A 13,601-nucleotide genomic window follows, 5' to 3' on the forward strand; every position below is an offset into this window, starting at 1 on the left:
TTGATCCATCATCGGCTGTTTCCCTGTCACATGAGCAAGCAGATGGATGGCAAGCAGAGCAGTCAGGACCCCAGATGGCTGCAGTGTCCAGGGCTGGGCCAGAACAAAGCCAGGAGCCAGGACGTTCATCTGAGTTTCTCACATGGATGCAGGGACCCAAGCCCTTGGGCCATCTTCACTGCTTTCCCAGGTGAATTAACAAGAAGCTGGATCGGAAGTGGAGCAGCTGGGACTTGAATTGGCACCCAAATGGAATGCTAGCATTGCAGCAGTGGCTTGATCTGCTGTGCCACATGCCATCCCCCTCCCACCCTCTTTTAAAGATGTATTTATTTTTTGAAAGGCAGAGAGAGAGAGAGAGTGTTCTTCCATCCACTGGTTCACTCCCCAAATGACCACAATAGCCAGTGCTGGGCCAGGCCAAAGCCAGGATCCTGGAACTCCATCCAGACCTCCAGCGTGGGTGGCAGGGATCCAGGCACTCAGGCTGTCTTCCGCTGGTTTCCCAGGCACGTGAGCAGGGAGCTAGATGGGAAGTATAGCAGCCAGGACTCGAACCAGCACTCATATGGGATGCTGGTGCCTCAGGTGGCAGTTTAACCTGCTCCTCTGCAAAACCAGCCCCAGCTGTGAAAGCATTTTATTTTTAGAAAGTATTATGTCACGGCCGGCGCCGTGGCTTACTAAGCTAATCCTCCGCCTGCGGCGCCAGCACCTCGGGTTCTAGTCCTGGTTGGGGCACCGGGTTCTGTCCCAGTTGCTTCTCTTCCAGTCCAGCTCTCTGCTGTAGCCTGGAAAGGCAGTAGAGGATGGCCCAAGTGCTTGGGCCCCTGCACCCACATGGGAGACCAGGAGGAAGCACCTGGCTCCTGGCTTCGGATCAGTGCAGCTGCGATCGGTGCAGCGCACTGTCACACTGTCCGTAGCGGCCATTTTGGGGGTGAACCAACGGAAGGAAGACCTTTCTCTCTGTCTCTCTCTATCACTGTCTAACTCTGCCTGTCAGAAAAAAAAAAAAAAAGTATTATGTCATATAGATATACCATAAGTCATTTAACTAATTCCTTCTTGAGGGATCTTATGTAATTTCTAGTGTTTTGCTGTTAGGAAAATGCTTCCATGATTAACTTTGTGTTTCACACATGTGGGAATCTACATATAAGATAAATTCATATTAGTGAAATTGCTGGGTCAAAAGGAATATACAGAGGAAATATCACTGAAGTCCAAATTTAGGACATTTTATCATATAAATGACTCTTCAATATTGTTCATTATTGCCAAGATTATGAAAAACGGAAAAACCAGAAACTCACCAAGGGAATGAGATCAAAGAGACAGGATGATTACTTGTTCTGTGGCTGAGAATAGCAAGGAACTCTCCTGAGCTCACAGCTTATTGTGAAAACAGTTACCTGTCCCACCCGTAGCTGGCCAGAAGGAAGGAGGATTGTAAATGAGGCCTTTTGATGGTTTTTGTCCCCGCCTGGTAACTGAATGCCAATCTGATTGTCAAGTTTTGGTTTTTTTTTCCTTCAAATTTATGCTTAAAAAGCCGACTACCACCAGTCCCTTTGGGTTTTGCTCTTTTGGAAGCCTCCCTCCACGCTGCTCTGGCTGGAAGTCCTTGATTCTAATACTTTTAAGTCTCTAAATAAATAATGTTATCTGGTATCTTAAATTGGATCTTGGAACAGAAAAAAGGGCAAAATCAGAAATTTTGTTAATGATAATATGCTAGTGTTGGGTTCCTATTTTTGACAAATGTCCTGTGATAAAATAGGATGTTAACATCAGGGGAAACTAAGTAAAGAGAGGCTGGGGACTCTGTTCTATCTGCAGCTTCTATGAAAATCTAGAATTATTCTAAAATAAAAAGCTTACTCTTTTCTTCTCCTTCTCCTTCCTTTCCTTCTTCTTCATTTGAAAGAGGCGGAGTTACAGACAGAGAGGGAGAGACAGAGAGAAAAGTCTTCCATCTGCTGGTTCATTCCCCAAATGGCTGCAATGGCTGGAGCCAGGAGCTTCTTCTGGGTCTCCCACATGGGTGCTGGGGCCCAAGGACTTGGGCTATCTTCCGCTGCTTTCCCAGGCCATTAGCAGAGATCTGAATCAGAAGAGGAGTAGCTGGGGCACAAACCAGCACCCATATGGGATGCTGGTGCTGCAGGCAGCAGCTTAGCCCACTACACCACAGTGCCAGCCCCAAAGCTTATTCTTTTTAAAAATAATTAATCCAAGAAGGAGAGAGAGAGAGAGAGAGAGAGAGAGCTCTCATCCATTAGTCCATTGACCAGACACTAGACACTAGGGATGGCTAGGGCTGGGCCAAAGGTGGAGCCAGGATTTAGGAACTAGGAACCTAATCCAGGTCTCCCGTGTGGGTGGCAGGAACTGAACCACTTGAGCTGTCTGCACTTCCTCCCAGGATTCATGTTAGTGAGAAGCAGGAGGCGGAAGCCAGAGCTGGAACTGAAGCCTGGGCATTCCAGTGTGGGTCATGGGCATTTGAACAGCTAGGCCAAATGTCTGCCCCAAAAGTTTACTCTTTTAAAGAAAGGTTATTAGTGGAAAAAACTGGTAACTCCAAATAAAGCCTGCAATAGAGTTTATGGCATACCACTAGGAAAACCTTATTTATGACAAATATCCCATGAGATGTTAACATTTGGGGAAAAGTATACAGGCGTTCTCTGTACTATCTTTGTAACTTTTCTATAAATCTAAAATTAATCAAAATTGAAAGTTTTTATCAAAAAATGCAGTTATAATTTTGAAAGTTACCAACAAATTACCCCCTACAGGACATAATACAAAAAGTGGTCGTGAGCAAAGATGAAAGAGTAGGATTCTCATGCTGATGCTAAAGCTATAGTGTTTCTTTTTTGAAGAGTTTTCTTTCTTTTTTTTTAAGATTTATTTATCTATTCGAAAGTCAGAGTTACACAGAGAGAGGAGAGGCAGAGAGGGAGAGAGAGAGAGAGAGAGAAAGAGAGAGAAAGAGGTCTTCCATCCGATGGTTCACTCCCCAATTGGCTGCAACGGCCAGAGCTGGGCTGACCAGGAGCCAGGAGCTTCTTCCGGGTCTCCCACGTGGGTGCAGGGGCCCAAGGACTTGGGCCGTCTTCTACTGCTTTCCCAGGCCACAGCAGAGAACTGGATTGGAAGTGGAGCAGCTGGGATACGAACCTGCGCCCGTATGGGATGCCGGCGCTTCAGGCCAGGGCGTTAACCTGCTGCGCCACAACATCGGCTCCTGAAGAGTTTTCTTTTTAAATATGTATTTATGCGACTGATTTGTGGCACAGTGGATTAAGCTGTTGCTTGAGACCCCAGCATCCCATTGGAGTGCTGGTTCGAGTCCCAGCTGTTCAGTTTCTGATCTAGCTCCAGCTAATGCTCCTGGGAAAGCAGTGGATGGGCAGCTTCCAAGCCCCCAGGGAAGGGCTACAGCGGCAGGAGAGGTAGTTGTGGTAGGGTGAGTGCAGGCTGGGACCCCATGATCATCATCTTGGTGGTATAGACCATGATAGGCTCCTAAATAGTGCTGTGTCTGCTGTTCCTGTTTAGGACCTGGGCTCAGTTCTCATCAAAGCAGTCTTGAAGAGGGCCACTGTGGCTCCTGAGGTCATAGTTGGACATGTTTGGGCAGCAGGATGTGGGCAGAACCCACAGCCTATTGTGGGTGCAAGAATTCCCTACTCTGTCCTAGCCTGGAACTGCCAAATGGTCTGTGGGTCAGACCTAAAAACTGATGCCTTGCAGCCCAGCCAGTAGGGGTAGGAGACTCCAGCATTGCGGTTACCAGAGGTGTGGATAGTGTGAGCAAGGCTCCTCACTTGCTTCCTTTGGGCACAGGAGTCCAGGTTGGTAAGACGCATACCATGTGCCAGCCTCACCAATGCTTTTAACAACTATCACATGGGATTACAGCTGAAAATGTAGCCAAACAATGGCAAGAAATCAGGACAAGGTTGCAGTCCCAGAACGGGACAGAGAGAGCACAGAAAGCCGGCCATTTGGACAGATTTTACCAATTGTTGTGTCTTCGAGAAAAGGACTTATTGAAGTTAAAACGGATGAGTTTCCTCACCACAGGAGCAACACAGAGGCCCTGTCCAAACTAGGGCCTTTCTTATAAACGGAACGGATCAGTCACGCCAGCCAATGCTGCAGGAATAATGATGGTGCTGCCGCCGGGGTTCTTGTGAAGTCAGAAGCTGGCGACTGTGGGCTTAGACGTCTAGTACGGATAGTTTCCTGGTCACACACAGTTGTGGAGCTTTCCATTGTGGGAACAGGACCAATTCCAGCAATAAAACAGCTGTTACAAAAGCAGGCTGGTCACTGGAGGATGTTGACATGTTTGAGATCCATGAAGCCCTTGCAACTATGTCTGCTGCAATAGCTAAAGGACTTGGCTTCAACCCAGAGAAGGTCAGCTTTCAAGGAGGGTCATGGCCTCCAGAGACCATGTCATCCTCCTGGAGCACCTGGTTGTCACATTCTGGTTATCCAGTTACAGACATTGGAGAGAACCAGTGGACCTCATGGCATTGTGGCCCAGTGTGTCAGGAATGGAGTGGGAATAGCAATGTGTGTTCAGAGAGGGTGAGGTCTTAAGAATTAATCAAGCCGGCGCTGCGGCTCACTAGGCTAATCCTCTGCCTTGAGGCGCCGGCACACCGGGTTCTAGTCCCGGTCGTGGCGCCAGATTCTGTCCTGGTTGCCCCTCTTCCAGGCCAGCTCTCTGCTGTGGCCAGGGAGTGCAGTGGAGGATGGCCCAAGTGCTTGGGCCCTGCACCCCATGGGAAACCAGGGCTCCTGCCATCGGATCAGCACAGTGCACCGGCCACAGCGCGCCGGCCGCGGCAGCCATTGGAGGGTGAACCAACGGCAAAAGGAAGACCTTTTTCTCTGTCTCTCTCTCTCACTGTCCACTCTGCCTGTCAAAAAAAAAAAAAAAAAAAAAAAAAAGGCCAGCGCCATGGCTCACTAGGCTAATCCTCTGCCTTGTGGCGCCGGCACACTGGGTTCTAGTCCCAGTCGGGGCGCCGGATTCTGTCCCGATTGCCCCTCTTCCAGGCCAGCTCTCTGCTGTGGCCAGGGAGTGCAGTGGAGGATGGCCCAAGTACTTGGGCCCTGCACCCCATGGGAGACCAGGATAAGTACCTGGCTCCTGCCATCGGATCAGCACGGTGCGCCGTGAACCAACGGCAAAAGGAAGACCTTTCTCTCTGTCTCTCTCTCTCTCTCACTATCCACTCTGCCTGTCAAAAAAAAAAATAATAATAATAATAAAAAAAAAAAAGAATTAATCAGGCCTCCACTATACTTGAGCCTCATTTCTTTGTAAACTAATAAGACCAAAGTGAGGATAGATACCGTTTTCTACTTCATAAGAACTCAAGTTAACAACTCGTTGTTTTTTAATATGTAATCTGAGGTATAAGACAATTCCATCTAATATTGTTATAAATAAAGGAGAAATCAAATCAATTTTAAAAAAGCAGTAGAGGATGGCCTTGGGCCCCTACTACCCACATGAGAAACCAGAGTGCTCCTGGGCTTTGGCCTGGCCCAGCATTGGCTATTGCAGCCATTCAGGAAGATCTCTCTGTCACTCTGCCTGTCAAATACATAAAAATAAAGTCCTTTTAAAAATTATTTATGGGGGGGGTGGGGCAGTGCTATAGCGCAGCGGGTTAAAGCCCTAAAGCGCCAGCATCCCGTACTGGCACTGGTTCTATTCCCAGCTGCGCCTCTTCCGATCCAGCTCTCTGCTATGGCCTGGAATAACAGAAGATGGCCCAAGTCTTTGGATCCCTGCACCTGTGTGGGAGACCAGGAAGAAGCTCCTGGCTCCTGGCTTTGGATTGGTGCAGCTCCAGCCATTGCGGCCATCTGGGGAGTGAACTAGCAGATGGAAGACCTCTCTCTCTGTCTCTACCTCTCTCTGTAACTCTGTCTTTCAAATGAATAAAATAAATTTTTAAAAAAAAAATTTTTTTTTTGAGAGCTGAAAGATAAAGAGCTGTTACCAGCCGGTCTACGTCCCAAGTGCATGCCTTATCCAGTGAGGCTGAAGTCAGGTTTTCCATGTGAGTGGCAGGAACCCAATCACTTAAGCCATCACTTAGGGTCTGACTTAACAGAGAGCTGGAGTCAGGAGCCAGAGCCTGGAGTGAATCCGAATACTCCAGTATGGGATGCAGGCATACTGACCAGCTTCTTAACTGTTGAGCCAAATGCCTGTCCTGCCATAGATCACCATGATCAACTGATAAACCAATTCCTTCCTTAATGAGCAGAAATATTTTTTCCACTTTAATATTTTAAATAATCAGCAACATAATTTTAGAAGTTAGTTTTTTGCTAAGTTTATATATATGTATATGTATGTGTGTATATACATATTTATACACACATATACACACACACACACATATATACGATGTAAGAAACACTGCATGTGGCTTTTTGTGAGTGGAAAAAGGTCCTGCAGCTCAGAGGGTTAGGGTTTTGATCATGGAGATAACTAGTGATAAAGAGCACACTAAATCCTCCCTGTTCTGACTTTGGAACACCATTCTAAGAACGTCTGGCTGAGTGAGAATCCTTACAAAACAAGGTCACTGAGCTGAGAAGAAAATGCTATATGAACAGGCTATGCCTCTAGCATAGTGGGTTTTAACTGGGGTGGTTTTGCCTCCAGAAGACATTTGGCATTATCTGGAGACACTTTTGTCTTTTTGTTGTTGTTAGAGATTTATTTATTTGAAAGTCAGAGTACAGAGGCGGGGAGGGGGGGGCGGGCGGCGGGGAGACAGAGATCTTCTATCCACTGGTTCAATCCCCAAATGTCTGCAGCGGCTAAGACTGGGCCAGGACAAAGCCAGGAGGTTCATCTGGTCTCCCACATGGGTGCAGGGGCCCAAGCACTTGGGCCATCTTCCACTGCTTTCCCAGGCCATTAGCAGAGAGCTGGATTGGAAATGGAGCAGCCAGAACTCGAACTAGCGCCCATATGGGATGGGGGCACTACAGATGGTGGTTTAACCCGCTGCCCCACAGGGTCAGCCCCACTTTTGTCTTTTTTACATGTGGGGGTAAGAGTACTGGCTGGCATCTAGTGGGTAGAAAGTAAGGATGTTGCTAAACATCCTAAAGCATGTAGGATAACCCTCACCACAAAGAGTAGTCCAGCCCTGAATGTCAGTAGTGCCGAGGTGGACAACTGCTATAGTTCTTACTTCACAAAGCTTTGTTAAGTGGATACTCACCAAATACTGCTGTTGGGGATTAGGTCGTAGCACCAGTGAAAGACGGATATTTTGAACTTCTTATTTGTGCTTTCCAATTTGTCAATCAGTAGACTACAGAAGATATGGAGGGAAAATATTTTATGAAGGCCATCCTTTGGGATAAGGGTCGGGGTGGGGGTAAGCAATGCTAGCAGCCTATTTAAAAGACACAAGCAGGGTGGGCCTTTGGGGCAGTAGTTAAGGTGCAACTTAGTATGCCCGTATCCCATATTGAAATGGCTGGGTTCGAGTCCCAGCTCTGCTTCTAATTCCAGCTTCCTGCTAATGTACAATTGTGGGAAGCAACAGATTCCTGCCACCATCTGGGAGATCCAGATTGAGTTCCGGGCTCCTTTGACCTGGCCCAGCTCCAGCTATTACAGGTAACTGGGTTGTGAACCCATAGATGGAAGAACTCTGTTTTTGTACCTCTGCCTTTCAAATATATAAACGTTAAAAACAAAAAAGATCACAAGCAGATTGCCTTTCGTAAAAAAAAATCATTGAAAATATTGGGGCTGGTGCTGTGGCGCAGCGGTGTTAAAGCCCTGGCCTGAAGCACCGGCATCCCATATAGGCGCCGGATCTAGTCCCGGCTGCTCCTCTTCTGATCCAGCTCTCTGCTATGGCCTGGGAAAGCAGTAGAAGATGGCCTAAGTCCTTGGGCCCCTGCACCCGTGTGGGAGACCTGGAAGAAGCTCCAGGCTCCTGGCTTCAGATCAGTGCAGCTCCGGTCGCTGCAGCCACCTGGGGAGTGAACCAGCGGATGGAAGACCTCTCTTTCTCTGTCTCTACCTCTCTCTGTAACTCTGTCTTTCAAATAAATAAAATAAATCTTTAAAAATCATTGAAAACATGACTTTAATTAGTAATGTGCATGCTGAATTGATGCCTGCAACTTACTTTGAAATGCATTGTATTAAGAGGGATTGATGGAAGGTGGGATGGATAGATATGTAACAAAGCAAATATCGTAAAATCTAGTGAGGATTCGTTTTCTGTATGTTTGGAATCTTTCATAAAATATTGGGTGTAAGTCACAAGTAGAGATTCACCCCCTTCTTAGAGTCTGTGGGTTGGTAGAAACTGCATTTTCTGACTGCTGGGCAACCTCAGACTTACCTCCTTTATTTTCAACTGTACAGCCATTGTTTGGCTTGAATGAAATACTAATGCTCTGACATTCAAATGAAATCATGTGAAAGCACTTGGAAAAGCATAAAGCATTCTAAAGGTATGATATGTTACAATTAGGAAGGGTAAATATTTGACCAACAATAATGCCAATGACTCTAGGTGTTCTTGACAACCCAGTGATGACATTAACATTGCTTTACCTTTTTGTGGTTTTAACTATAAAACACTTAACCATTACCATAAGAATTTGTCAAGTATTCCTCAAATAATTGTGAAAGATTTAGATTCTTATATCTGATTTCTAAGAGGCATGAATCATCCTATCTTTGTATGACTTTAATGGTTTTTCTTGTTTCCTTGTAGACGGCCAAGATTTCCATGTAGGGCAGTGGGAATCTGTGGAATACTGGGCAGGAGCTTTGCCATTGGCTGGTCAGGAAGGAGGTGGCAGAATGTCTGCATTGTTACACCATAGAGTTCAAACTTCAGAAGACTTTGGGTTATGCAGTGTCATTTACTCTGCAGGTGATTGTGCCTTTGCCTGTCCCGTCTGATCATCACAAACTAATGAAACACCTGTAGGTCCTATGAATGCAGGTTTTCCAGATGCCCTGGCAGCTGGCACAGGTAGGACTGGACTGGGTTTTACGGGGAATGATGAAAGGGAAAAAAAATAATCTTTCCTGTTCTCTAGTCTTTGCTAAAGTTAAACATCTCTGCATGTAAAAATTAGGTGAACTTAACTTCAGTTGTTATATAGGGTCAAACCTGGAAAAATGTTTTGGTGGTTACAGTGGGACTTTAAAAACTGTATAGAGAGGGGGGCTGGTGCTGTGGCATAGCCAGTAAAGCCGCCACCTGCAGTGCCGGCATCCCATTTGGGTGCCAGTTTGTATCCCAGCTGCTCCACTTCCGATCCAGGTCTCTGCAATGGCCTGGGAAGGCAGTAGAGGATGTCCCAAGTCCTTGGGCCCCTGCACCCACGTGGGAGACCCAGAGGAAGCTCCTGGCTTCTGGCTTTGGATCAGTGAAGCCATTGCAGCCATCTCAGGAGTCAATCAGTGGATGGAATACTCTCTGTCTCTGCCTCTCTGGAACTCTGCCTTTCAAATAAAATACATAAATCTTTTTTTTTTTTTTAAATATTGTATAGAGGGGCTAGTGTTTTGGTACAAGGGGTTAAGCCACTGCCTGCAAAGCTGGCATCCCATTCGATTCCAAGCTGCTCCACTTCCAATCCAGTTCCCCTGCTGATGCTCCTGGGAAAGCATTGGAAGATGGCTCAAGTCCTTGGGTGCCTGCACCCACATGGGAGACCCAGATGAAGCTCCTTGCTCCTGGCTTCAGTCTGGACCAACTCCAGCCTTTTTGACCATTTGGGGAATGAACCAGTGGATGGAATACCTCTCCCCTACCCCCACCCCCTCTACTCTTTTGTATCTCTGCCTCTCAAGTAAATAAAATATATCTTTAAAAAAAACCTGTACAGAGGAGTGGGCATTGTGGGTTAAGCTGCATGGAGGTTAAGCCGCACTTGGGGATGCCTGCATCCTAAGTTCGAGTGCTGGCTCAAGAGTGGCATCTCTGGTTCTGATTCAGCTTCCTGTTAATGTTTCCTGAGAGGCAGCAGATGAAGATGGCCCTAGCTGTTGGGGCATTTGGGGAGTAAACCAGCAGACGGAAGATAGCTTTCTTCATTATTCTCTCTTTTGCTCTGTCACTCTGCCTTTCAAATAGATGAAAACAAACATTTAAAAAATGCATAGAGACGTGTGAGTATTTAGTGCAGTGAGCAGCTTAGAACATCCACATCCCGTGTAAGGGTGCCCGGGTTCAGTCCCAGCTCCACTTCTGATTCCAGCTCCCTGCTAATGCATACACTGAGAGGCAGCGGTGACGGCTCAAAGATTTGGACTTTGGCCGCCCACGTGGGAGATTGAGTTCTGGGCTCCTGGGTTCAGCCTGGCTCTATATGGTTATTGTGAGCATTTGGAGAGTGAACCAGAAGATAGAATAACTGTCTTTGTTTCTCTCACTCTGTCTGCCCTTCAAATAAATAATAATAAAGATGTTATCTACCATTTTCAAATTGTACCATAAAACATTAATTTAGCCGGCGCCGTGGCTCACTAGGCTAATCCTCCGCCTAGTGGTGCCGGCACACCGGGTTCTAGTCCCAGATGGGGCGTCGGATTCTGTCCCGGTTGCCCCTCTTCCAGGCCAGCTCTCTGCTGTGGCCAGGGAGTGCAGTGGAGGATGGCCCAGGTGCTTGGGCCCTGCACCCCATGGGAGACCAGGAAAAGCACCTGGCTCCTGGCTCCTGCCATCGGATCAGCGCGGTGCACCGGCCGCAGCGCGCCGGCCGCGGCGGCCATTGGAGGGTGAACCAACGGCAAAGGAAGACCTTTCTCTCTGTCTCTCTCTCTCACTGTCCACTCTGCCTGTCAAAAAAAAAAATTAATTTAAAACCTCAAATAATAGTGATAGAAACTTTGCCTTCCATATCTCCATACATTTCTTTTTAATTTTTGTTTATTCATTTATGATTTTTATGAAAGGCAGACAGACAGAGATGGAAAAAGAGAGATCTCATCCATTGGAGAGAGATTCTAGGAAGCTGGCCTCAGATGTGGAGCTTGGACTTGAACTCAGAGGCTCCAATATGGGATGCAGGTGTTGCAAGCAGCATTTTAGCTCCTAGCTCAACCACCCATCCCAGTAGAAGCTTTCTTTAGATTTTACTTTCTGTACTAAATAATGTAGGTGATTTTAATTTTCTGTGTGTGTGTGTGTGTGTATGTGTGTGAATGTATACTCATGCGGATGTATTTACTGCCTTTTCTAGGGTCTGTGAAACATGGAGCCAAACTCACTGAGGACTAAAGTCCCAGCTTTCTTGTCTGACTTGGGGAAGGCCACATTGAGGGGAATTAGAAAGTGTCCCCGATGTGGCACATACAATGGAACTCGGGGGCTGAGCTGTAAGAACAAGACGTGTGGAACCATTTTCCGCTATGGGGCCCGGAAGCAACCTAGTGTTGAAGCTGTCAAAATCATCACAGGCTCCGATCTGCAAGTCTACTCTGTGCGGCAGAGAGACCGAGGCCCTGATTGCCGGTGCTTTGTGGAGCTCGGTGTTTCGGAGACGACGATCCAGACGGTGGATGGGACCATCATCACTCAGCTGAGCTCTGGCCGGTGTTATGTCCCCTCATGCCTCAAGGCTGCCGCCCAGGGTGTTGTGGAAAACCAGTGCCAGCACATTAAGCTGGCTGTGAACTGCCAGGCAGAGGCCACCCCTCTGACCCTGAAGAGCTCGGTTCTGAATGCGATGCAGGCCTCCCCGGAAACCAAACAGACCATCTGGCAGTTGGCCACAGCACCCACGGGCCCCCTGGTACAAAGGATCACTAAAAACATCTTGGTGGTGAAGTGCAAGGCAAGCCAGAAGCATAGTTTGGGGTATTTGCATACGTCTTTTGTGCAGAAAATTGGTACCAAAAGCTTGCCTGAGCGGCGCTTCTTCTGCTCCTGCCAGACTCTGAAAGCGAGCAAGTCGACCACCCCCAAGGATGAGGCAGCTCAGAGATGCATTCATTTCTTTGCCTGCATCTGTGCCTTTGCCAGTGATGAGACATTGGCTCAAGAATTCTCAGACTTCCTAAATTTTGACTCCAGCGGTAGGTGGTGTGATTGACACAATAACTCTGTTTTTCTCAAGTGGCAAATGCAAGGTTGCCACTGATGCTTTGGAGAGTGCCCTGGCCACCTTCAGAAGCAGCTGCTAGATGATTCAGATGGAAAGCGGTCCTTTGCATTACCCCAGTCAGCACACTTACAGAAAGGTTGTTTGGTTCCTTGGATAACTGGTTGAAATTAAGGATCAAGAGACTTGATATTTTTTTGTTGAGACAATGAACCTAAGCCAAGTGGGCCTCACTTTGATTTTTTTTTTTTTTTTTCTCCTCCACAGATGCTCTGTGGAACATTTTTTGGTTCTTTGTTTAATACAAAGAACCAGAAAAAAATCCCTTTTATCCTGGCTTCTTTGCTTTGAACATAAGGAAGACTAATACCTTGCTCAAAAGATTTTTTTTTTTTTTTTTTTGGACAGGCAGAGTGGACAGTGAGAGAGAGAGACAGAGAGAAAGGTCTTCCTTTGCTGTTGGTTCACCCTCCAATGGCCGCCGCGGCCGGCGCACCGCGCTGATCCGATGGCAGAAGCCAGGTACCCATCCTGGTGTCCCATGGGGTGCAGGGCCCAAGTACTTGGGGCATCCTCCACTGCACTCCCGGGCCACAGCAGAGAGCTGGCCTGGAAGAGGGGCAACCGGAACAGAATCTGGCGCCCCATCTGGGACTAGAACCCGGTGTGCCGGCGCCGCAAGGCAGAGGATTAGCCTAGTGAGCCACGGCGCCGGCCCTCAAAAGATTTTTAAAAGTGTCTTCATCAAGTTTTTTTTGTTGTCATTGACAAACCTTTATCTTGTTAACACTTTATTTTCACTTCATACTGATCATTAATGATGATCTATGAACAAAAATACAAATTTTGGGTAGTTTTTTTTTTTATTTTTTGACAGGCAGAGTGGACAGTGAGAGAGAGAGACAGAGAGAAAGGTCTTCCTTTGCCGTTGGTTCACCCTCCAATGGCCACCGCGGCTGGCGTGCTGCGGCCGGCGCACCGCGCTGATCCGATGGCAGGAGCCAGGAGCCAGGTGCTTTTCCTGGTCTCCCATGGGGTGCAGGGCCCAAGCACCTGGGCCATCCTCCACTGCACTCCCTGGCCACAGCAGAGGGCTGGCCTGGAAGAGGGGCAACCGGGACAGAATCCGGCGCCCCGACCGGGACTAGAACCCGGTGTGCCGGCGCCGCAAGGCGGAGGATTAGCCTAGTGAGCCGCGGCGCCAGCCAGTTCTTTTTTTTTTTTTTTTAATTTGCCTCCAGTATGGCTTGGCTTTTTAAAAAAGATTTATTTATTTGAAAGGCAGAGTTACAGAGAGAAGGGAAGACAGAGAGAAGGAGATCTTCCATTTGCTGAGTCACTCCCTACATGACTGCAATGGCCGGGGCTGGTCCAGGATAAAACCAGGAAACTGGAACTCCATCCTGGTCTCCCACATGGGTAGCAGGGGCCCAAACACTTGGGCCATCTTCTGT

General features: G+C 47.6%; 1 protein-coding gene and 1 pseudogene across 34 annotated transcripts in view; both read left to right on the forward strand.

The window, feature by feature from the left end:
• The window catches only part of C2H2orf42 (chromosome 2 C2orf42 homolog), a 45,164-nt gene that overhangs the window by 2,843 nt on the left and 28,720 nt on the right, over positions 1–13,601 (forward strand). For 12 of the 34 annotated variants that reach the window (XM_051842804.3, XM_051842809.3, XM_051842808.3 and 9 more), the window contains exons 2-3: positions 8,805–9,068; positions 11,287–12,121. In XM_051842804.3, the coding sequence (XP_051698764.1) occupies positions 11,299–12,121 (823 nt within the window). In that variant the 5' untranslated portion in view covers positions 8,805–9,068; positions 11,287–11,298. Of the gene's footprint in view, positions 1–7,579; positions 7,688–8,804; positions 9,069–11,286; positions 12,122–13,601 lie in introns of all 34 variants that reach the window. The other 22 variants (XM_051842806.3, XM_070068982.2, XM_070068979.2 and 19 more) reach the window with 4 other exon arrangements.
• LOC100338304 (acetyl-CoA acetyltransferase, cytosolic pseudogene) lies at positions 3,597–4,759 on the forward strand (annotated as a pseudogene).

Source organism: Oryctolagus cuniculus, chromosome 2 (genome assembly GCF_051225735.1).
Source record: "Oryctolagus cuniculus isolate XC-2025 breed Fujian yellow rabbit chromosome 2, ASM5122573v1, whole genome shotgun sequence".
In the NCBI taxonomy this organism is placed as follows: Eukaryota; Metazoa; Chordata; class Mammalia; order Lagomorpha; family Leporidae; genus Oryctolagus; species Oryctolagus cuniculus.